We start from the raw sequence: 21,546 nt of genomic DNA on the forward strand, positions 1-21,546 counted from the left end.
GGGGGGGGGTGGGGGGGGGGGGGGGTGGGGGGGGGGGGGGGTGGGGGGGGGGGGGGGTGGGGGGGGGGGGGGGTGGGGGGGGGGGGGGGTGGGGGGGGGGGGGGGTGGGGGGGGGGGGGGGTGGGGGGGGGGGGGGGTGGGGGGGGGGGGGGGTGGGGGGGGGGGGGGGTGGGGGGGGGGGGGGGTGGGGGGGGGGGGGGGTGGGGGGGGGGGGGGGTGGGGGGGGGGGGGGGTGGGGGGGGGGGGGGGTGGGGGGGGGGGGGGGTGGGGGGGGGGGGGGGTGGGGGGGGGGGGGGGTGGGGGGGGGGGGGGGTGGGGGGGGGGGGGGGTGGGGGGGGGGGGGGGTGGGGGGGGGGGGGGGTGGGGGGGGGGGGGGGTGGGGGGGGGGGGGGGTGGGGGGGGGGGGGGGTGGGGGGGGGGGGGGGTGGGGGGGGGGGGGGGTGGGGGGGGGGGGGGGTGGGGGGGGGGGGGGGTGGGGGGGGGGGGGGGTGGGGGGGGGGGGGGGTGGGGGGGGGGGGGGGTGGGGGGGGGGGGGGGTGGGGGGGGGGGGGGGTGGGGGGGGGGGGGGGTGGGGGGGGGGGGGGGTGGGGGGGGGGGGGGGTGGGGGGGGGGGGGGGTGGGGGGGGGGGGGGGTGGGGGGGGGGGGGGGTGGGGGGGGGGGGGGGTGGGGGGGGGGGGGGGTGGGGGGGGGGGGGGGTGGGGGGGGGGGGGGGTGGGGGGGGGGGGGGGTGGGGGGGGGGGGGGGTGGGGGGGGGGGGGGGTGGGGGGGGGGGGGGGTGGGGGGGGGGGGGGGTGGGGGGGGGGGGGGGTGGGGGGGGGGGGGGGTGGGGGGGGGGGGGGGTGGGGGGGGGGGGGGGTGGGGGGGGGGGGGGGTGGGGGGGGGGGGGGGTGGGGGGGGGGGGGGGTGGGGGGGGGGGGGGGTGGGGGGGGGGGGGGGTGGGGGGGGGGGGGGGTGGGGGGGGGGGGGGGTGGGGGGGGGGGGGGGTGGGGGGGGGGGGGGGTGGGGGGGGGGGGGGGTGGGGGGGGGGGGGGGTGGGGGGGGGGGGGGGTGGGGGGGGGGGGGGGTGGGGGGGGGGGGGGGTGGGGGGGGGGGGGGGTGGGGGGGGGGGGGGGTGGGGGGGGGGGGGGGTGGGGGGGGGGGGGGGTGGGGGGGGGGGGGGGTGGGGGGGGGGGGGGGTGGGGGGGGGGGGGGGTGGGGGGGGGGGGGGGTGGGGGGGGGGGGGGGTGGGGGGGGGGGGGGGTGGGGGGGGGGGGGGGTGGGGGGGGGGGGGGGTGGGGGGGGGGGGGGGTGGGGGGGGGGGGGGGTGGGGGGGGGGGGGGGTGGGGGGGGGGGGGGGTGGGGGGGGGGGGGGGTGGGGGGGGGGGGGGGTGGGGGGGGGGGGGGGTGGGGGGGGGGGGGGGTGGGGGGGGGGGGGGGTGGGGGGGATGAACATCTGGAGAGCCGCAGGTTCCCTACCCCTGGTTTAGTCAATACTTCAGTGCTCCTTGCTCCAGTTCTCTGCAGCTCACATGATGCATGCCTCAAAATTTTTACCACCATCCCTCTGAAATAAAAAAACCCGCAGAAACTATGGAAAAAAGCAAGCCATACAAGTCACAGTAAAATGGCTCCAAAGTTCACAGGCATCACAGAGGCATGTAAAATGTAATAAATGGATGGCACAGCAAGTGAAAACATTTTGAAAACATCTCAGGCAAAACAGTTGTTTGAAGAGGGGTTTCAAGACTGGAAATAAAATGTTTTGGGGATGTAAGGGGGGGAAAACAATGTGGAACTCCATGAAGGAAACATTTTATTTTTTGTATCGTCGAAGGCTTTCCCGGCCGGAATCACTGGGGTGCTGTGTGGTTTCCGGGCTGCATGGCCGTGTTCTAGCAGCAGTCTCTCCTGACGTTTCGCCTGCATCTGTGGCTGGCATCGTCAGAGGATCTGATGTTGGGAAAGCGAGTGGAGTATATATCTGTTGGAGTGTCCAGGGTGGGTGGAGAAACATTGTCTGTGAGTAACAAAGAAGGCAACCAGGTCAATAGTTGAGGGCGTCTGAATAGAAGTATGAGTAACAATGAAGTCTATAGCATGGGAGTAACAATGGAGATAGCAAGGTCACTGGTGGGAGCATCTGAATAGAAGTATCCTGGCCTTTGTTTCCTTTGTCTATGGTCATCCTGTGTTTGTGTGGAGCTGGTTAGACACTGTCTTGACTCTAGTATTTTTCAACACTGGCAGCCAAGTTCTGTTCATTTTCATAGTTTCTTCCTTCCTGTTAAAATTGTCCATGTGCTTATGGACTTATTTTATTTTTTGCCTCAAAACATGAGATGTAAGCTGCACTGAGCTTTTTGGCGAAAGGGTGGGATAAAAATGTGGGATAATACATAAATGACAAAAAAGAGGGACAGGTTTCCCATTTTGCAACAGATTATTTCTCATCCCCACCCCACCCCAAAATTCCCCTATTTTAAAATGTACATAATATGCCATGGCACTGAGATAGGATATCTTCAAGTAGTTTTTCTGGCTTTTTATAATAAATATTATGGAGCATTTTGGATGCAAGCCCACTAACCCAGTCACTTCACAAAGAACAGTCTCATTTTAATTGCTGAATCATTGGCACAAAGAGTTACAACAGGCAACATTACAAATTGCAAGTAAAGTCACTCTTTGCCAGTAAAAACTGTTACAAACTGCCAGGAATTCTCTCACACACATCAGCACTCTCTCAATTCCTACAGAAAATACACACAATCTTTTCTTTTAATGCTGATTTTGAAATGAATTGTAAGTTTTATTGCTTCAGTTACCATAAATTAAAGGTGTTTGCTACTGGATCATTCTTCTAATGTACTTAGGGTGGTGGGGGTCCTCCAGTAGTAACAGGTAATACAAGGACATAATTGATTTTAGAAAATGAACTGTATTAATGAAAAATTAGCTTCCAGTTTACTTCAATTTTCTATTTCTGAGATTAGTTTGAATTGGCAGCGTTAATGTTTGGTGCCCACACTCCACAACCAAAGAGATTTTTATGGATAATTGTAGATTAAAAATGGGCAGCCCCATCCAAAACCCTCAGAAGTGGGATGTGGCACCACTGCGGCAGCACCTTCAAGAAGGCTTTCAAACGGCATGAGAAGTAAAACGCACAGCCTCCTCTCCACTGATGGAAAACCCTTCATAGGTATTGACCCCACCCTGGAAATGCCCTGGTTTGCACCCCCTCATTAGAAATCAGACTAAGGATATTTGTTTTGGAATTTTTACATTGTTTTTAAGTTTTAGAATGGCCAGATGATCACAGGACCTAATTTAGGGCAAAGCAATTTCTGCTGTCGTTCATGCTGCAGGAGTCGCTCTAGGAAAAGCTAAAAGAAGGCTAAAAGAAAGGTTAAAAAAGAAATTTTGGACAATTTGTAATTTGGTTAGATTGGCATGCTTCCAGCCCCACACTTCAGCAGCATACAGAAGATGGGAAACAACCTTGCTTTTATACAGTTTCAAGGCTGGGTCAATGTGTGACCACCCTTGGAGTAGAAAAATCCAAGTGTAGTCCCCACTATTCTCTGCATAGAGGCCTTAACAGTAGCTAGTTGTAGATTCAAATTTAGGGTCGTTCTAAACATGACACTGATACTTAAAGGAGCTACATTGCTCAATTGGATTTCTTTGAATGTTCCAGGTGGATTTTTTTGGGGTCAAGGCCACAGTAAGGATTATGCTTTACTGCAGCTCTAATTGGGCTGAAAAATGGGAAGGGAGGGGGGTTGGAGCTGTCTATGTGTTTCTGTTCCTGTAGGTAATGGTGTCTGCCCTAGTAGGCTTTTTTGGCTTCCATTTCATGTGGGCAAACATTGTAGTTTAATGGTTAGGAGCAGGTGGACTCTAATCTGGACAACTGGGTTTGATTCCCCACATCTACATGAACTGCAGACTCTTCTCTGGTGAGCAGGATTTGTTTCCCCACTCCTACACATGAAGCGTGCTGGGTGACCTTGGGCTAGTCAAGTTTTCTGAGAGCTCTCTCAGCGCAACCAACCTCACAAGGTGTCTGCTGTGGGGAGAGGAAGGGAAGGAGTTTGTAAGCCGCCTTAAGACTCCTTACTGGAGAGAAAGGTGGATTATAAATCTTCTTCTTCAATGGTAGAAATGGAAGCTGAGACAGTTTTAGAATTTGGGTGCTTTGTGGTTTCCGGGCTGTATGGCCGTGTTCTAGCAGCATTCTCTCCTGACTAGGGTTGGAGATTCGGACAGTCCAAATCCGAATTTTTACCGAATCTGCACGGATTCGGACGGATTCGGACGAGCAGGGGCCGAATCTGAGCTGTCCGAATCCTAACAGATCCGAATCCATGGGATTCGGATTACCAGCCGAATTGCGTTTTTATTTTTTGGTGTTTTTTTCACATTTCGGCCTGCAGGGGAGACATTTTTAAACATATCAGCACCAAATTTTCAGGGTATCATCAAGGAGACTGTCCTGATGATACCCTCAATTCAATTACATTTGGTTAGGGGCCAAAGTTATGGACCCCCCAAAAGTGGTAATCCCTATGCAATTTTCAATGGGAACTAAGGAGATAGGGAGCTACCCTTTTGAGGGGTCCATAGCAGCTAGTAAACTACACCAAACAGAGGTATCATCAGGACAGTCTCAATGACTACTGTGAGAGTACCATTACATCTACAAATGCACCCCCTGCAGGCACCCCCAGAAATTTGCACAAGATTCTGCTGTTCTGCGGTGAGAAGCTTAGCTGCATTGCTGTCAATAAGAGATTTCTACAGGGGGGGAACATTGGAGTGCACATTTTTCATAGTGAACCCACCAAATTATCAGGGTATCATCAGGAGAGTCTCTGGATGACACCATCCAGGTTTGGGGAACTTTACTTCAGGTGGAAGTGGGAGGGGGGGCCTACCCTTTTTGGGTCCCATGGGGTTAAACCCCCACAAAGCAAAATTCCCCAAACCTGAATCAGTGTCATCCAGAGACTCTCCTGAAGATACCCTGAGACCTATGTGCTCCTACCTTCAGAAATGTGCACCTCACAGCCCTCTGCCAGAAATTCCCCATTGACAGCAATACAGCTAAGTCACTGCAGAACAAAGAATCTTACAGGCAAATATCTGGGGGGTGCCTGCAGGGGATGTATTTTATGATGTATCGGCACCAGAGTATTAGGGTATCATCAGGTGCCTGTCCTGATGTTGCCCACCAAGTTTGGTGCAGTTTGGTTCAGGTATGGACCCTCAAAGGGGAGTGCAACTATACCCCATTGTTTCCAATGGGAGCTGATAGGGGATGGGGCTTACACCTTTGAGGAGTCCATAACTTTGGCTCCCCTGGGTAAAACTGCACCCAAACTTTGGAGGTATCATCCAGGACAGTCTCCTGATGACCCACCCTGAAAGGTTAGTGTCACTAGCTTAAAAAATGCTGGTTTTAGTGTTTCACCGCTCACTCACTCCAGCAGGCTTCATGTGCAGGGAGGCCGGTGAAACATGAAAACCAGATTTTTTATGCTAGTAACTAAATTTCAGGGTATCATCAGGAGACTGTCTAGATGGCACACCCCAAGTTTGAATTACCCAGTTTGGTTCAGGGGGGCCAAAGTTATGGACCCTCAAAGGGGGCCTCTGTATCCCCCATTGTTTCCAATGACAGCTAAGGAGATGGTGGCTACCATTTTGAGGGTCCATAACTTTGGCCCCCCTAAACCAAACTGCACCAAAGCGTGGGGGTGTCATCAGGACAGTCTCCTGAAGTGATACCCTGATATTTAGGTGCTGATATGTCTAAAAATGTGCCCCTACGGAAGGAATCACCCCCAAAAGAATTTGCTTGAGGTTCTTTTTTCTGCAGTGACTTCTGCATTGCTGTCAATGTGGAATTTCTGGTGGAGGGCTGTGGGGTGCACATTTATCCAGGGGTACAGTCACAAAATATCAGGGTATCATCAGGAGAGTCTTTGGATGACACCATCCAGGTTTGAGGAACTTTGCTTATGGGGGCAGTGGGAGATGGACCCTACCCACTTAACATTAGAACCCCTTGAAGCAGCGGTCACCAAACCTGGATGGTGTCATGAATTTCTCCTGAGGACACCTACAAAGTTTAATGAGGTTTACCATGAGAAATGTGCACTCCACACTCCTCCTACAGAAATTTCCTATTAACACAATGGAGCCAGCCAGCCACTACAGAGCACAGAATCTGGGGAAATTTCTTTGGGTGACTGTGAGGGTGCCAGTTTTAGAGGCTACTGTCACCAAAATTTCGGGAATTATCATAAATGTACTGTCCCTGATGATACTCCCCCCAAGTTTGAGTGAAGTTTGGTTCAGGGGTCCAACGTTATGGACCTTCAAAAGTGTAGCCCCCATCTCCTGTTAGCTTCCATTGGAAACAATGGGGGATGGGGCACCCCTTTTGAGTGTCAATAACTTTGCCCCCCCTGAACCAAACTGCACCAAACTTGGGGAAGGAAATCATCAGGACAGTCTCCAGATGATATTCCTGAGAATTTTGGTGCCGCTGGCGCTAAAATTGCGTCCCCTGCAGGCCAAAACGTGTAAAAAAACACCCAAAATTCAAAAAAAATAATAAAAGCGGACCCGAATTTTGGTTGCCGAATTTTCGGGTATATCGAAATTGGCTATGATTCGGATTCGGGCATACAAATCATTTTATGCCCCCAAATGCCCAAATCCGAATTTTACCGAATTTTTTTAGTATTGACCAACCCTAATTCACACAATTCTTTTGAGAATATAATAAGCTTTCATCTTATAGTTACATAGGCCAATAATTTACCTCTAAGAGATAGTGTACAAAATAACTGAGGAAAATATTTCCGAATTGATCCCCATATGACTATTTCTGATCCTTGTTCACATATGCTGAAAACCTGAACATATATAGTTATTGTTACACTTAGCAGAGAGCCTGTGGCTCAGAAGGTCTCACATTGGATCCCCAACATATCAGGTATTGGTCAGAACCAACAGAACTGAACAAGATGGACCAATAGTCTGGTTTAATAAAAGGCAGGTTCTGTTATGGATGTGGCATGGAAAAAGGAGTTATGCAGTTCTGTTCATTGAAGTTCTTTGGATGAAATGGGCCAATTGCAAAGTTATTGAGATGTTCTTGTGTCACATATATACAAGTCATTGGACCAGTTCACAAATGGAAAAAAATGAGACATAGTTAATTGGACTATTGTAAACATCTGCACATGTGCTGTGTATATGAGTGTGGCTATTTTTCAGTACTAACCCCAGTAATTGCCGCTGCTGTTATGGTACCCTAAGGCATTGTTTCACACAAATGAAACTCTCACATAAGCCGGGCTCAGTTGTACCTCAACTTGCTTTCTAGGGGATGACGTGGTTATTACCATCTTGGCCTCTTTCTCTTCCTTCTTCCATACTCTTTCCTTCAGTGGGTTTTGTATTGTATTTTAATAAATTACCACTATCAGTGGTTGAAAGGGGTTTATATGTGTTTTAAAATATTGTTTTAAATTGATTTGTTTTATATAAAATGTTGAAAGCCAACTTTAGCCCATGATGGGAAAGGTGGAATATAAAACCAATGAAATAAATAAATAACTTTAGTAAATCAAGTCAAGAATATAGAAAGTATTGCTGATGTGAGAATTTACATTTTTCCCTGGATAGGTATTGTTCATATCTTGAAACCTAGCCCTTTTTCATTTACATAAATTAGTCCAATGAAAATCATAGCATTCATTCTTTCCATTTCAGCCTTGTGAATTTTGTAGTATGCCTGATACCACTGTACTTTGTTTTCTTCATCCCTTCCACTAGATGTCAGAGTTGTACTGTAACTATTGCTATTGCTGTCTACTGCTGACTATTGCTGTCAGATGGTTTGAAGTGTCAAAGTCTTGTAACCTATATATTTGTTAGATGTATTCCTGAATATTTAACACTCTCAAACTTCATTGAAATACTTAGATTGTGGAAATTTAGGTTTAGATTACAGAGACAAGTTGTTGAGTTGTTCCCCACTAAGTATGTGGTCCCCAAATAAGATTATATCTGAGATAACTTGTGTACACACTCTATGGCATGTTCAGTATTTACCACTATTAGACAGGATACTCAGCCAGGAGGATCAATGGTGTGGCCCTAGTTTGTTTATTTAAGATATTTATCCTGTTCATTGCAGAACATTTCCAAGGCGGCTAATAAAAATGACTATGAATGGAAGAACTTTACTTATATATTTAAAACATTTCCTATCAGTTTTGATACCTCAAGTGGCTTACAAAGCTATGCAAACAATTTTAAATAAAATTAACATTCTTTTTTTTTAAAGATTCTTGAATGGTTGTGATAAGTCCAAATGGCTAGTTTTTGCATTTGTGTTGCTGTCATACTGCAGGCCTGGGAAGACAGAGCTGCCCATTGTTGGTCATGCTGCTCTGGTTAACTATCTCTTTAGGGCTTTTGTGATCCTTGATGAGCATAAGCCATAAAATCAACAATAAAAAGACCAGTTCAAATACAGTCATACAAGAAGCAGCAGTGAATAACAGATGATCAAACAGAATAAATATCAGTGCAGAATGAGTCAAATATTTAAAAGATTTGGAGAGCAAAAATACGTTGACCAGTTATTCAACCCCCCCCCCCCCACCAATTTATTGGCTAAGCGTTTCTGAAGGCAGAATTCCATGACATCATCATAGAAAAAGCTCTAACTTATGATGGCAGGGTTTTTTGTGAATAGATTTCAAATACAGTAAATATTGTCCTATTAGGTATAAATGTCTAATTTCTGTACATGAAATAGAAGTTCTGATATTAACTTTCCCCCAGCATAGAGAATTTAGGAAACATTTTCTTTTAGTTTTCAGCTTTCCAGTCATTCTGTCTCAGGAAATTCTAAAAGATACAAGTGCAAACTTACTGTTGATGACATGTATGGTTTGCTGTACCAGTTTTAACTGAGAAGGCTGAGAGCATTCTATTTAACAGTTTTGCTCAAAAAGACCAGGTTCAGCTTCATTGCTGTTCCTTTGCTTTCCACAAGGGGGAGTCACTTTGATTCTCTTGAAAAAAATGTGTCGGGAAGTACATAGTGCAAAAGTTGAACTGTTGAAGCACTCAACAGTAAATGTTGTAGAATATACCACTATTGTATTCATATACATGGACACACATTGTTTGTAGTTACCTCCTAATTTATGTCCATCTAGTGAAATAAGTGTTTTCTCATTACCTTTCCTCTGTACATGCATGCTACATAACATGAAACATGGTAGTACAGAATGGAAATACTCTGTCCTCCAGATAATCTTGAAAAGCATCAGTGCATGAGAGGAAGAGTCATCAGTTCACCTACAGGGTGCTTGGGTCTTCAGCCAAAATATATAATAAAGAGTTCTAAAGCAACCTAAAAGCATCTGTGTGAAATAAGTTTTATTGAGACTGCCTAAAGCTTTGTAATGTTTTAGTTCACTCTGAATATATTACGAAACATGAAACATACTGCATTATTGTTGCTTTTGGATATTTTTCTAGTAGACCATAGCTTCAATTTTGGTAACGAATAATAATACTAATAGTAATAATAGTAGTTGTAACGATACCAAGAATGGTGGGTGATACTTTTTTAAAAATCGGGAATGTTGTGTGAGAAAATGGGGAAAGAGGCAGGGATATTAACTCTGTAAATAAGAAATCTTGCACGGACAATATATAATTCAGGCATGGTTACAAAGATATTGATGGGTGACTTCTGAGAACACCCTGATATAGTCTTTTTTTAAACAAATATAATTCAGAAATATTACCAAGAAGACTTTTCCCCTTTAGAAATTATTTTAACTTACAAATTTGTATATACTTATATGTAGCGCTTAACATCAGATATTGGCAGTGAACAGGAACAGAAATCTAATTTGCTATTTTCTGAAAAGTGCACTGTATTTACGTAATGGATTTGTGGATCAGTTACAGCCTGTAACACACTTAAGTATTTTAATTGGCAGAACACCCACATTCAAGACTTGTTTGTTTCTCTGATAAGGAAAATGCCAGCTTAGTCTGTCCATATGTTCTGTTCAAATGAAAGCGAAATCACATGTAGTGGCCGTTCATTTGAACAAATGGCAAAACAATTACATTACCTGAAAAAAATATCTTTATCAAGTATTTTATTTCACTTTTAAGAGAGCAGGGAAATGTTTATATGGGGGGGGGGGGTTCCTTACTGATGACAAGTTAAAATTTTATTTTTGACACCTCTCAGAAACACTGGTTTGAAAGCATTCATGTAGGAATAACTTTCCATTAGTTGAGTAACCTTTTGGAAAGACTGAAAACACCACGCAAGAAATTGCCCTAATGCAGCCAAGAATATACATTCATAGCCCGAGCAGGATATGCACGCTGTTCCTGTGACAGGTATGGGCATATATAATATGGGAGCAGCAGTGGCGTAGTGGTTAAGAGCAGGTGTACTCTAATCTGGAGGAACCGGGTTTGCTTCCCCGCTCTGCCGCCTGAGCTGTGGAGGCTTATCTGGGGAATTCAGATTAGCCTGTGTACTCCAACACACGCCAGCTAGTCACAGTTGGGCTAGTCACTGTTCTTCTGAGCTCTCTCAGCCCCACCTACCTCACAGGGTGTTTGTTGTGAGGGGGGAAGGGAAAGGAGTTTGTAAGCCCCCTTGAATCTCCTTGCAGGAGAGAAAGGGGGATATAAATCCAATTCTTCTTCTTCTATATAGCCCCCAAAATAGGATGATGTTGCAGTGTCAGCATAGAAAATTTTAAACATACATCTTCATGCTTCCAGAAGCATTTGTGACTTTACAATATATAATCTGTTCAAAAGAATTATGTTGTGATTTTTTGCAAATTAATAAATTAAGAACCAGATTGTCTTCTATTGCCTGAGTCAACTTCAGCTTGTTTTTGGCACTGAACACGTTTTGCTTCTTATACCATTAAATGAGATCCACTTCTTTTTATGTCTTCTGCAGAATGTGAAAGACGATGGACAGCATGTATGGAGACTGAAACACTTCAATAAACCGGCTTACTGTAATCTTTGCTTGAACATGCTAATAGGAGTAGGCAAACAGGGCCTCTCATGTTCCTGTAAGCATATGTTCATGTTAGCTCTGTTTATACTCTGAAAGGATAGTTCCTGTTTATATGCTCTGTTTAGCTCTGGATTGTTATACAAATCTAATACCTTCTCTGAGTTAATGCATGGGTTTTTCCTAGGCCAGGAGTTTTGGCCTTTGTTATATCATCCTTAGCAGGAAAAAATGCCTTATTTCCACAGTCTAGCAGTCACTAGAATGGTGATATTTTTCGTTATATAAAACAATTTAAAATATATATTGAAAAAACAAGAACACAAAAACAAAGGCGGCATCCAGGGCAACAGTCACATAAATAAAATAAAACATTCACATGATTGGAAAGATGCTTTCACTTCACACCCCAGGGAGTTGAGAGAGAGAGAGAGAGACTCGTTTTAGCTGTCACTTGAAAGGGAATAAACCTGTTATTAAACCTGTTAGCTCTAGAGTTTAGATCACTGCTGGTAGCAGCTACCCATGCCTCTTTATTGGAAGATGCAGCTTCAGGTAAGAGTTGGGCATTCCTGCAGACTCACTGTCGCAGTTTTGTCCACTTTGCCTTAATTCACTGTTGCTTCTTATGCCTTATTTAACTGAGGTAGTGTTTTGAACATTTTCCACTCCGTCCATTGTGGGCAGTTAATCTAGTGATAAGTTTCTGAACAGTGCACATACTTCTTTAGTCATCATTCATGTATCTTTGTCAATAGAGTGACAACATTCATTTCAGACTCCTCTCTTCCTTATACATGACAAATTCAGCTAGACTCACACATGTATAAATACTATAGTGGTGAACAAACTTAACCCAGTGTTGCTTATTCATGCTGTTTGCATTGCCCCATGCAAATTTTAGCTTTTTAAGAAGGGGGGAAAAACCTGGAACAGACTACCTTAAGTCCACTGGCAGATGCAGAAGCACAGGAGTAAGATGTTGCCCTTACTCCTGTGTTTCTGCCAGTGGGCTTAGGGTAGTCTGTTCCAGGTTTTTCCCCCCTTCTTAAAAATGCACTTGCATCCTTGAATATTTTTGAAGTGCTGCTGGAAGTTTTATTAAAGTGGTGGAGAAGGGGGCCCACAGGAGGTTGTAGTGTGTCATACATCCCTCTGTGGCCAATCAACTGAGTTGTTCCCTGCAGTGTGTCTGATTAATAGCTGCCCCTCCCACTGGGTTATAGTAATATGTGCAAGCAAGGTGTTCAGAAGTGCTTAGTGCTTGATTTCAGTGTAAGACAGAAGCAGGAATATTACTTGAAGCTGGAAGAATTTTCTTTTGTTTGTAATACACTGTAGCTGTTATAGAGAATAGCATTATTTTTTCCTAGGCTCATTCCGCACACGCAAAATAATGCACTTTCAAGCTGCTTTCACAACTGTTTTTGCCATTCCACACAGCTTCAAAGAGCCCTGAAAGCAGCTTGAAAGTGCATTATTCTGCGTGTGCGGAATGAGCCCTAGTAACACAGATGCATTAAAGTTGTTCAGTCATCACAAAAACAAACAAAAACAGTATTCCATAACTGAAGCCAGGAGAGTTTACATCACGTGGCACTTAGACATCTTCCCATATCTTCCCACTAACTGTAATTAGTATTAGCTTTCTATGCAAGGTTTGTTAAAAAAAAGAAAAGCATGTTTAAGAATGTGATGTAGGATTGGGTGGAGATTGAGGGAAATGAGTTTTTCTGCTCCAAGGAAAGTTCAGTATTCATGTGGGTTGAATTCTGCATGATGAAATGAAGAGATTGGCAACAACTGCATTCTGAAAGCAGATTAATGCACTATTTAGGGTTAATAAACAAATACAGAAAATAGCCCTGTTTCATTTCTTTGTTTTCTTGTTTGCTAACTGTGCCTATGCTAACAGTTTTTTAAAATATCGTTTTCTTCCTTTTAGTAAATGACACAAGATCATTTGACAGTCATCAATTTGCCTCCAATATTATTTTTCATTTAGGAATTATTGCGAACGTTTTAGAGAGGGCTGATTTAATTAAGTGTTTCCTGCTTGATCATGAAGAGTATAACAATATTTTCCCCTCCCTACAATTACACACTATTTCCTTTATTAAATAGCCTTTTCTACTCCAAAATGAGAGTCTAAAGTTTTCATATTGCTATATTAAATATGAGGAAATGGATAATGGAGTTCTGCTAATATTCGTAGCAACTTTGTAAGGAACTCTGGCAGTAATGCAATGTATATGTGGTGCTCTTTCAGTCTGCAAATACACAGTCCATGAACGTTGTGTTTCCAGAGCACCAGCTTCATGTATCAAAACATATGTGAAATCAAAAAAGAACACTGAGGTAAGCCAGCATTGATATTTGTACTAAAATGTGCATGTGTATGTTCAGAGATTGGGCATTCACAGAATCTTTGTGATGTGTATGTGATGTCATTAAGATGTCTGGCAAATGTGATGCTAACAGCTTCCAAAGGTAGCCTCATTGAACCTTGGTTCAAATCTAAACAACCTCAATAATTTTGATTACATATTTACCTCAAAACCTTGACAGCGTGGCATTTGTTTGTAGAATAATCCAACCATATTGTCATTGTGTCATACTTATTTCTGCACTTTTCATTCCTAGGTGATGCATCATTTCTGGGTTGAAGGAAATTGCCCCAAAAAGTGTGATAAGTGTCACAAAACTATAAAGTGTTATCAAGGACTGACTGGACTTCATTGTGTTTGGTGCCAGATCACAGTAAGTACCTGGGTAGCAATAACAATAGTAGTAATTTTACTGGCTAAGTAAAATTACTACATGGGCTTCATTAACTGTAGACTGCTATCTCTGAATAATTATAATCAGTATCAGTAACTTTGTATGTAATTGTTTGTGTATGTGTATTCTGTGGTCCTGCCCCCTCTATTTTGCTCAATCACAACATCTCCCACCTTTTCCTCCTCTTCTCCTTGGTTCCTTCTTGTTAGAATGGGTAGCCAGATGCCTTCTTTTATGATCCTCTCCGTAGCCCTTTTGAAGATACTGTGCCACACAGTGCATCCTACTTTCTGCCTCCAATGTCTTGCAAAGCAACTTTGAGGCCCCTTCCCAGTCACATAGAGTGCCTACTGCCCTGTGAAACCTCTGTCTCATGTTCAGGGTTACAAATCAATCAAGATGTCAAAAGCTGCTCTTCTCACCTCTTTAAAAATATACAGAGAGCCATTTCACTCACTAGCCATCTTTGTTGCCCCTTTCTGTACTTTTTCCAACTTTGTGATGTCCTTTAGGAGATATGGTGACCAGAATTGCATACAGTATTCCAAAAGAGTTCACATCATAGCTCTGTACAGGGGAATGATAACATTGGTAACATTTATTACATTTATATCCGGCTTACAAAGGTTAAAAACTAAAAAGCACAATAAAATATATGAATAAAATGTAATGAAATGTAACACAGGAGAAGAGGAAGTTGAGTTCTGCCTCAGGGAGACAGCAGTGACAGTTCAGGTCTGGCTTAGAAAAAAGAGCAGACAGAGTGAAGGGCAGCGTGAGACAGACCTGTTTAGCTCTATGTCCAGGAGAGAAGAGAGTGCTTGATGGTTAGGTCTCTCTCTGATGATGAGCAGACTTTGTACAATATATTCTGGCTGTGGGGAAAGGGCAGGTAGGTGTGGGTAGAATCCTGAGGATGAGAGAGGATCCAGCCTACTGATTAGTCAATAAAAGTCTGATTGTCCCTGAAAGCATTGTTTAAAAGTTTAATTGCTCTCTGAAGTCAAAACCAGTTTAAATGTCTGGTACTTTGCCTACCAGGAAACCTTTGCTTCTGGTTTTGTCCTTTAAAACCAACCTGTAAATAAATAACATGGAATTGGTAACCATATCTTCTTCCCATCCAACAGCCAACCTTCCAATTGTGAAAGCTCTCCTTGAACAGGGGCTGGTTAGAAAATATAAGTAATGGGCCATGTGACCCTGCTCAAATGGAATTAAAAATTGTATAGGAGAGCAAGTTCGTTTAGCTGCTAGATATAATTCTGCAAATTCCCAATCTAAGAGCCGGTCTTTGAGTAGCTTGTACGCTTCTGAACAGGAAAGCGAGTAGAGTGATTCAAGAGACAATCCAATAGACAATCCAATAGATACAATTTTATTTTCAATCAGAGAAAACCAGTGGTTAACCTGTGTGTCTGGAAGTATTAAAGAAACAAGGGAATGTTCAGATGGAAGATAATGAAGACGCAGCCAAAATCTAAAGGCTCTAAGCCAAGCTTTGAGTTCTAAGGAATTTTGCCCAAGTTCCAAACTAGGGCTGCATAGGGGACACAGTTTGGTAATCCCATAATTTTGTGATAAAATATGGATTGGAGAGAATTGAGTGAATGGTTAACAGCCTGTATCCAGATTGGAACCCCATAGAATAATTGGGATTCAATCTTCACATTAAAAATATTTAATGCGACAGGAATAAAAGAGTGCCCTCTGCTATAGAAAAAGTGGAGGATTCCAGAAATGCTAGACTGGGTAAGTACTGCCTTTTTATGGGGGATGCATGAAAGATTGTGTGAAAAAAAGGCTGAGGTATTTAAAACAATTGACTTGTTCAAGAAAAACATTGTTTATTTTCCAATCATATTTCTTCAACGATCTAGCAAAAACCATTATCTTGGTTTTCTCATAATTTATTGTTAGTCTATTGGAATCACAATACTCTGCAAAGTGCATCATAAGCCGCCTCAATCCAACTCTGGACTGAGAGAGCAGAACGGAATCATCTGCATAAAGCAGAATTGATATATGATGTGAGGACAGCTTGGGAGCATGAAAATTAGAACCTACCAGGGTTGAAGGGAGACCATTCAAATAAAGGTTAAAGAGAGTAGGAGCCAGTACATAGCCCTGTTTAATCCCTTTGGTGGAGAAAATGGGGTCAGTAAGAAGACCTTCCTGAGAACATTTAATACTGTGATTTGGGGGTTAGCTGATATAATTGGTTATTGTTTATAGTATATCACTGTGATGCATTATTAAGCTGTTGATATTGTTATGTAATGATTTATTGTTGTTGCTGTTTATGCTATGCTTTATTGTTTGTTCACTACTGTTGTTTGCCGCCCTGAGCCCTCTGGAGGAGGGCGGGATATAAATTAAATGTGAAATGAAATGAAATATGGTATCTATATGCAATTGCCTTGTAAGGAAGAGAAGTCTATCATCGATTCCAAGAGCAGCAAGCTTGGCCCAGAGGAGTGATCTAGGCACAGTATCAAAAGCTGCCTTCAAATCGATAAAGGCAGCGTAAAGTCTGCTTTGTGGCCTGCATGAATATTTGGTGGCTAAATGTGCCAAGACTATTGCATGGTCAAGTGTCGACTTCCCTTTGGTAAATCCAGTTTGTTCAATCTCAATTATTTGCGGTTGTAAGGCCCAATTCTGAAGTTTCCGTAGAAGAAGCATGGCATAAACCTTCCTGATTTCTGAGAGCAGGCTGATAGGACAAAAATTGGAAGGATCTGAACTGACCCCTTTTTATAGATGAGCACCACTACTGCAGTCAGCCAGAGTTTAGGGATTACACCAGAGTTGTTAATTTGTGTAAACACAGTAGCTAAAATGAGGGCCCACCAACCTACATGCAGCTTCAGGACCTCTGGAATAATTATATCTGGCTTGGGGGCTTTCCCCCATTTTAGTCCTTCTATTATTTCTGCCACTTCATGGGGTGAGACCGGAGGCCAATTGGGGGAACAAATATTAGGAATGACAGGTCTATAATCACCCAATCATGCCTATGGTAAAGCCAAACCAGAAAAAAATGACTTTTCAAACTGTAGCCAGTAATCCTGACCCTGAAAAAGCTGCCCCCAATCAGCTTTTTGAGGGATCATTTCGGGATCTCTAGCCACAGTGGTAGAAAGGGAAGAAAACTCTTTGAAAAGAAAAAAAAACCTGTTTCAGCACATTCTCACTAAACTCTGCAGGGCTTTAAAATTTAAGTTCCCTTTGGTCTCAGTGTAACCTATGAAGAATTGGGGGGGGGGGGCTTTTTGTAAAGGAAGTGGCACCGAATTTGCTGTGTAGCAGCAGGTGACTGTTCTTAGCCAAATCACCAGGATTGCTAAAGGTGGGCTCAAGGGTCCCATTTTATGGACTCTCAGAGAGGGTGCCCCATCCATCATGGAGGCCCATAAGACTGTGAAATTTAAATGTATTTAAATGGTGATATTTTTCTTTTAAAGTATTGCATAATGGAAAAATGATTTTTAAAAGCACACAAGCCCAATAATGTTTTCCATCTTAATGCAGTCTCTTTTTTTACTTTTTTTATTCATGTGACAAATAGGACTCACTGGGTACAGTGAAGACATTCTGTAAATCTGAGAGTACTCAGGATCACCTGCTCCTGCCTCCCATCATAAATCAAGATTGAAAAGTTCATCTAATAGGCTACAGATTTCTCACAGTGGAAGAGAACCATAAAATCCGGATTCAATATCAAAAATCCCTCCTTTTAAGATCTGACTTGGCTTGTCCAAAGACTATTTCAGCTAATTAGAAATATCAAGCTATTTTGTTCACAGATAGGATTGCATGCTACTGAGCAGCAAAATTGTTAATTATCACCAGATATATGAAGCGTCTTCTGTTGGATCTAGCCTGACTTAATGTGCATTAATTAGAGAACAAGTGACTTCACTAAGACAGGGAATTAGCCTGACATGTGTTTTAGATGATTGGATGACCATGATGCCCAGCAATTCCCTCCACTAAAGCTTTAGTTCTTGGAGGAACTAAATTTTTGCTACACTTCTTGTTTTCTGTTACTAGGAAACTGTTAGAAATAAGGTATTTTTGCAATAGTAATTAATGTGACAGGGCTTCTATTAGTTGCCAGTCATTTTTTTTAAATCAGAAATATAGTAGCTAAAAGATTATTTGCTAGATATGTCTCTAAAGAGCAGGAGTATGACAGGTTTAGACTAATATAGCATACATTTGATACAGCTCACACTAACATAGATAAATCCCCTAAAGAAAAACAAATCTTTCACTCACCTGGGGAACAAAGTATTGAAGCAGGTATTACAGAAGATATTTTATTGTGCCCGCTGAAAGAGATCACCTTGGCACTAGTTACTTTTATGCTACTTATTAAGCCATGAAAATTGCTATATAAATTAGAAACATCTAATTTGTTATGCTTAGTATGTTAGGATTCTTTCCATTAATTACAACATACATTTCCAATAGTTAAATATTGATATGATAGTGTGTTAATATATGGGAAATAAATGTACCATCTGAATTATTAATCTCCTGTTCAATAGTCAACAAATTTTATTTCCAAGAATTGGATGCCAGGAGTGTGACATTTTCTTCAGTTGTAGACATTACCAAGCTCATTATGTGAATAATAAAATAATATAGGGCTAGTTAACATGGAATGCCAATCCATGGTTTGGTGTTTGTAAATGAGTTTGGAGTCTTCTCCTTGCCTCTGAGTCATCAAGCTGCCCTCTGCAGGAAGCAGACAAGCAGTCCAATTGTCTTGAAGCCGTCCACTAGAGCTGGCTCCTGACCACCAAAGGCTGATTGAGAGATAAGGAGACAACTTAAGATGGCTGTCAGCTATTAGTACTGGCTGTCAGAAGCTGTGCAATGACTGGAGGTATCAAGCTGTGCAGCTGAGAGGCAGGAGTAAGGATGCACTACAGATATTGGGATGTGGTAGATCAGGGGAAGGATCTTGATGTATGGGTGACAATATCAGTGGTGGGATTCAAATAATTTAACAACCGGTTCCAAAATGACTCAGTGGTGGGATTACGACCAGTTCTCTGAACTGGACAAAAAATTAGCTACCGGTTCTATCGAACTGGTGAATCCCACCACTGGGTGAAATTGCAAACTGACCAGTTTGCATAAGTGTTGAATAACAAGATATGTATCCTACAATTTGGTGACATTTTCAAAGAGCATAAGATCCCTGTGGAACAGAATGGTACGCTGCAGTACTGCAGTCAAAACTCTGCTCACAACCTGAGTTTGATTCCAACCTAAGTCAATTTCAGATAGCTGGCTTGAGATTGACTCAGCCTTCCATCCATCCAAGGTTGGTAAAATGAGTCCACAGCTTTCTGGGGGTAAAGTGTAGATGACTGGGGAAGGCAGTGGCGAACCACCCTATAAATAGTCTGCCTAGTAAGCATGATGATGTGATGTCACCTTGTGGGCTAGTAATGACGCAGTGCTTGCACAGGAGACTACCTGTACCTTTATGTGTTCAGACTAAATCTGACCTACCACCCTTCTTCCAATAACATTACACCCTCAGATTAATAGTGCTGTGTGAACTGGATCTTCCATTGGTGAAAAGTGACAGAAAGTCACCTAAAAGACTGTGGTTTGGCCCTATGTTGCCAGTCAGTGGAGAAGTACTGCTATTGCTATCTCTTCAAAGCAGTCAATGTGCCATGAAGTTGCAGCTAACTTATGGCAACCTCAGCAAGTAGCTCAAAGCAAGTGAGAAACACGGATGCTTTGTCATACCTTCCTCTGCAGAGTGTTTTCTGCTGGTGTTCCAGTCAAGTACCGGCACTGGTTAGATTCCGAGATATGATGAGATGAGGCTATACCATGCTGCCTTCTTTCTCTTTGGTACTCTTAAGTAAGCTGACTTTTGCCTCTGTCCATTTGTGTGGCCTCTCTGTGAAAATGTATCAGAATTACTCCTGTGAATTCTAGTTTTGAATCTTGTTGCTCACCTTCAAAAATGCTTTCTTTTTTAAAATGATTCTTGCTGTGTTTTATGGGTTTCTGTAATTTTTAAAAATTCTGATATAGTTATAGATATTTCTCTCTTTCATTGTAGATGCATAACAAATGTGCTTCACACCTAAAACCTGAATGTGACTGTGGTGCTCTGAAGGATCATATTTTGCCACCCACAACAATCTGCCCTGTAGTATTGGTAAGTTCATCCTGCTCACTATCCCAAAGAAATTCTTTTGGATTACACACTTTAAAAAAACCCTGTATGTATATCTGAACACAGCTACTACAGGTGTTAATTGTACTGACAGCATAGTATATCAGACATCGTTTGCTCAGTACTGAGACACTCACAGAATTTTCTTAGTTATTGCATTTTATTTCATGTGATTCTGAATGTTCTCTCGGATACATAATGTAACAGAAGCCAACTCAGATTTTATCTCTCAGCCACACTGAACTTACCAGAAACTGCATAGACAGAATACTTCTATATACTACATCTTTTATGGATGTGGCTTCCCAGAATACTGAAGTTATTCTTATGAGCACTTTTTGCTTGGGATGCACATTATATATCTGCAATGCTGAGGTCTCTGATCTCAGCCGGAGGTTACCTAGAATGATGACATTGGCCTTGCAGCAAGCAATGCATCACTGTTATGTGTTTTAGGCTGCAGTATTCAGCGGTAAATTTCCTTGTCCACAAAAAACAATTACTCAATGAAAATAGCAATATAGATGCATGATCTCTGAGCAACTACTACCAAGAGCTGCTGCTGTGAAATATGTTCATAACTAACCTATGAATAGAGCTGTGTGTACTCTGTCCCCGTTCCCAGAAACTACTTTACTTTCTGCAAAAATTTCTGTTTCAAAATTGGGGGAGATAGGAATGACTTCTGCCTCTGTCATCTTCTGTTCTCTGGATACTCTGTGGGATCCTTCTGATCATTTTGCACTGATTTTTCATGAATCTTTGCACAGTTGTGCCCATGACCAGGGAATACCTGGAGTATAGTTCTGTTTCTCTCCTAAGTATCCACTTTTCCCTTATCTCCTCAATGTCTGCACGGACCGCAGGTACTGGGGTGTTTTTTTTTAATGCTCCTTGAGTTTACTGTTCCATGATTCAGTAATTTTAGGGATCATTAGCAAAATACACCTGAGATTTTCTGAAGTCTTCCACTATTTCTGCCAAACACAGGCATCTGGGAGATGCTTTCTTTTTAAAGGTCTGGAGTTCACTTTTGATAAAATTTCACTGGGAAATTGCAACAGGTCCTTATTAAGATTCCCTATTTATTTTTGTGCTGGTATTTGACCATAATAATTCTTTCATTCTTTAAAGTGCTCTAATATGAGATCAGTAGATTAATGTTCACAATGACAATATTTCTTTTGTAGCCAGTCAGAATTATATAATAAAGTACAGCAGAAGCTAATGATACCAGGAATTAATGAAGAAACATTTCAGCATTATTTTATAATAATAGACTTAACAAAGTGATCAGAACAGAAACAAACTTTTAAAAGCCTATTGAACAATAATCCACACCATCCAAGAGCTTGGAACAAGCATGTACCAAATGAATTGCACTAGGGAAGATGTTCTGCAATCAAGGTATCATGACTGAAAATACTTTTTTATGGTACACATCAACTTTTCCTCCAAAGGAAGTGC

The 21,546-nt window shown here is 43.2% G+C and overlaps 1 protein-coding gene across 1 annotated transcript in view; it reads left to right on the forward strand.

Annotated features, from left to right (window-relative positions):
• Window positions 1-21,546, forward strand: part of DGKB (diacylglycerol kinase beta) — a 234,611-nt gene that overhangs the window by 52,668 nt on the left and 160,397 nt on the right. Inside the window, exons 8-11 of the mRNA XM_048510484.1 lie at window positions 11,022-11,139; window positions 13,351-13,439; window positions 13,725-13,841; window positions 19,963-20,061. Coding sequence (XP_048366441.1) covers window positions 11,022-11,139; window positions 13,351-13,439; window positions 13,725-13,841; window positions 19,963-20,061 — 423 coding nt within the window. The remainder of the gene's footprint in view (window positions 1-11,021; window positions 11,140-13,350; window positions 13,440-13,724; window positions 13,842-19,962; window positions 20,062-21,546) is intronic.

Source organism: Sphaerodactylus townsendi, linkage group LG11 (assembly GCF_021028975.2).
Source record: "Sphaerodactylus townsendi isolate TG3544 linkage group LG11, MPM_Stown_v2.3, whole genome shotgun sequence".
In the NCBI taxonomy this organism is placed as follows: domain Eukaryota; kingdom Metazoa; phylum Chordata; class Lepidosauria; order Squamata; family Sphaerodactylidae; genus Sphaerodactylus; species Sphaerodactylus townsendi.